This window comes from Ptychodera flava, chromosome 12, assembly GCF_041260155.1.
Source record: "Ptychodera flava strain L36383 chromosome 12, AS_Pfla_20210202, whole genome shotgun sequence".
Taxonomy (NCBI): Eukaryota; Metazoa; Hemichordata; class Enteropneusta; family Ptychoderidae; genus Ptychodera; species Ptychodera flava.
In genome coordinates this window covers 29,455,945-29,459,479 of record NC_091939.1, presented here as the reverse complement: position 1 = coordinate 29,459,479, position 3,535 = coordinate 29,455,945, and the positions used below count along the sequence as shown (strand labels likewise).

Genomic DNA, 3,535 nt, shown 5'->3' with positions numbered 1-3,535 from the left:
CCTTATGAATTTCCATTTATCTCAGTCTCGAGCCCCTGCCGTACAATTAGATTTTTGTTAATGTACAACCAGACGATGCAACATTAAGTTTTCAAATAACCGTTATGTTATTTATTGGAAGAAATAAGGTTTACGAATCTTCGTATTCTTATTGATTTCTTCTCTTCTTCTCTGTTCCATTTATCTACAGAGAAATATATATGGTACGCAGGCGTCACCCCGGGAAGTAACGACACTATTGAAAGCATTGAACTAAGTCACTCCGATTCAGAGCGTGCAAAAGTGACATAGAGCTGAAACACAACGAAAGATACTACTCAACAATCGTTGCGTTCAATGCAGGCCACAAGAAGTTGAGAACAGCTGTCACAACAGACGGCGGTATGTTACGTTTTTTTCAGTATATACATGTTCTGCTCGTAGATCAACAAAGAACTTTCGTGTATCATCACATCAAGGTTTGTGCATAGTTGTGTGAGTTATTTTGCAATTTCGAGTGTGACTTTGTTTAAAATATTTCAAAAGCATAAACATATTAGAATCTCGGCTTCATGTTTAATAGTACATCTCGAAGGCTTATACCTCAAGTGCTTGTATGTCAAGGTTTGACTCTATCAAGAAGCCAAAGTGAACGCAAACTTTACTGTGGAAGTACTGACGGCGTCGCGTCACATGTCACACTACAAAAAAATGCACCAATTCGCAAACAAAGTTGCAGAATATGGCAGACGAAGACAAAATTATATAGAAACTTATAATTGTTATCCAAAGAACAAGGGTTTAAGTTTTTCACTTCATCGGGTTCTCTTAGTATTGCGACTCAATGTACAGTTATTTTCAATTCCGTGCTTTATATGAAGTCATATGATTTGTTCTGCTGACAGTGCTAGTTGACACGACTCCTCCAGTAGAGGGTTGGATCATTGATGGTTTACAACGAGAATACGATATGATATATTCACCTGTCGCAACGACCGTATCTGCTTCTTGGGACGATTTTGCAGACCCAGAGTCTAATATAAAGGAATACTTGGCAAGGATATGGAGAAAAAAAGAGGGAAAAGGTACATAAATATTGTGCTGGCGTGGACCAAGATGTATATTTATTGTTAATTAATACAAAGTTTACCGTTGCTAGGAACCTTTAGTTATATTAATATAACATGAGAAATTCTATGTCTATATGACATTCTATCGTCTTTATAGTTGATTACACTTTTCTTTTCCCCAAAACACAATTGAACTAATTGTGGGATAATTTGATGGTAAAGTAAGGTCGTTTTAACTTCAAATGTAAGCTCATAAGTTATACACTTGTTTTATGAGTAATTTGTAATATTGCAACATTCAGCTATATAACAGCTAACACTTTTGAGAAATTCGAAAATTGTTAAGATCCAGTTATCCCAAATCAGTTTCAATCCTGTTTCAAACATCATGTAAGTTTGAAGTGCAGAAATTCGTACATGAATACAATGTCTAGCGTACAAAACTATATATTACTCTTACTATATTACACTTTGGCTGATATATATTTTCCATCGATAAAATCGTTATAGCTTTGATTTGCATACTCGACTCGGACGTTTATTTAGAAGATTCCGTGCTTAAAAGATAATTTGCCTGTTGCACATCGCAGCTGGCTGCCATACCCCCATAATTCTTAATGAATACAGTGGCAACAGAATATATGAGTTATGTGTTCCAAAATAAGGTTGCATCCAATATGCAAATGTCATGTTGCAGTTCCTTTTTATATCTAGGACTACGTTAAATGTCGGTACCAGCGTTTACTGATAAGTTTCACCCCATATTTTCCCAGGAAATCCATCACAAGCTGAAAATATATACTCCAGGGGATCTTTGCCTGCCGAAAGCAATTCTATAAACTGGCATCATTTTCATCTCCATCATGGTGATTATGTTTATACTGAGATCGAAGCTATAAACAACGCCCTCACAGGAACCAAAGTGGCTTCTACTGGATTCATAGTTGATTTGACAGAACCAATTTTCAACTTCATTGGCGATGGTGATGCAATAGGGGTTGATAGAAGCTACACAGTAAGTGATCTATTACTGTTTAATTGAATAAACTAATAACCAATAACTATGTTTACAGCGGCTTCGGAGAGCAAAACACTACATTTGACCTCGATAAATAAGGTAAAAGAGCTTATGGTCAAATAATAAACGACGCATATGTAAGGCTTCCATTCTACCAGATATGAACTGAAAATGCTCACGTGTTTCATTATATACCGGTTATGTGTAAATTTGAACCTTTGCCACATGTTTGCAACTTCATTGAAAGTATTATGATCAACAAAATGAACAATAATCACCGCCGATTAATTCTAAAAGGTCATGAAGTATACAAATATGTAGTTAGCTGAAATAAAAATATTAAAGTTCTTTGACTGCTGTCATTGTATCACCATTTTATATAGCAAGTGTAATTACCGTTGGCCAAGTCCTTCAAGCCATATATGCCGAGCTGTGAAAGCTCATTAGGTATGCAAATTATAAATTAGCTGACATGAAAATGTGAAATGACTTTCGATATTGTTTTAAACTGGTATAATCATCATTTACATAGCATGTTTTGCCAACTTTGATCACAAGTAAATCCCAGTATATATCCCTAATAAGCAAAGTTCATTAAATATGTAAATTAGGAATTGACTTAAGTAAAAATGCTTAATGATTGTCAATAATGTTGTATTATGGTATCTGCAATATATGTAGCAAGTTTTGTCAACTTTGGTCAAGTCAATTCTGATGTATATCTCTAATTAGGAAAGTTCATTAAATATGCAAATTAGGAATTGGCTGAAGAGAAAATGCTTAATGACTTTCAATAATATTGTATTATAGTGTCTTTAATGTACATAGCAACTTTCATCAATTTTGATCAAGTCAATTCAGATAAATATCCCTAATTATGAAAATTCATTTAATATGCAAATTAGGAATTTGTTGAATAAAAAAATGTCTTTTGACTTTCAATAATGTTATATCACAGTATCTTTGATGTATATAGCAAGTTTCAACAACTACAATCAAGCTATATCCCTTAACGGGAAAGTTCATTAAATATGCAAATTCGGAATTGGCTGAAGTAAACATGCTTAAAGACTTTCAAAAATGTTGTATCATAGTAGCTCCAAATACATGTAGCAAGTTTCATCAACGTCGGTCCAGTCAATTCAAATATATATCCCTAATTAGCAAAGTTCATTAAATATGCAAATTAGGAATTGGCTAAAGTTAAAACGGTTAATGACTTTCAATAATGTTAAATAATAGTATCTTTAATATACATACCAAGTTTGGTCAAGTTTGATCGAGTCAAATCAGACATATATCCCTAATTAGCAAAGTTCATTAAATATGCAAATTAGGAATTGGCTAAAGTTAAAACGCTTAATGACTTTCAATAATGTTAAATCATAGTATCTTTAATATACATACCAAGTTTGGTCAAGTTTGATCGAGTCAAATCAGACATATATCCCTAATTAGGAAAGTTCAT

The 3,535-nt window shown here is 33.5% G+C and overlaps 1 protein-coding gene across 1 annotated transcript in view; it reads left to right on the top strand.

Moving 5' to 3' along the window:
* Positions 1 to 253: 253 nt before the first annotated feature.
* Positions 254 to 3,535, top strand: part of LOC139145571 (uncharacterized) — a 29,337-nt gene continuing 26,055 nt past the window's right edge. Inside the window, exons 1-3 of the mRNA XM_070716804.1 lie at positions 254 to 381; positions 885 to 1,064; positions 1,823 to 2,064. Coding sequence (XP_070572905.1) covers positions 950 to 1,064; positions 1,823 to 2,064 — 357 coding nt within the window. The 5' untranslated portion in view covers positions 254 to 381; positions 885 to 949. The remainder of the gene's footprint in view (positions 382 to 884; positions 1,065 to 1,822; positions 2,065 to 3,535) is intronic.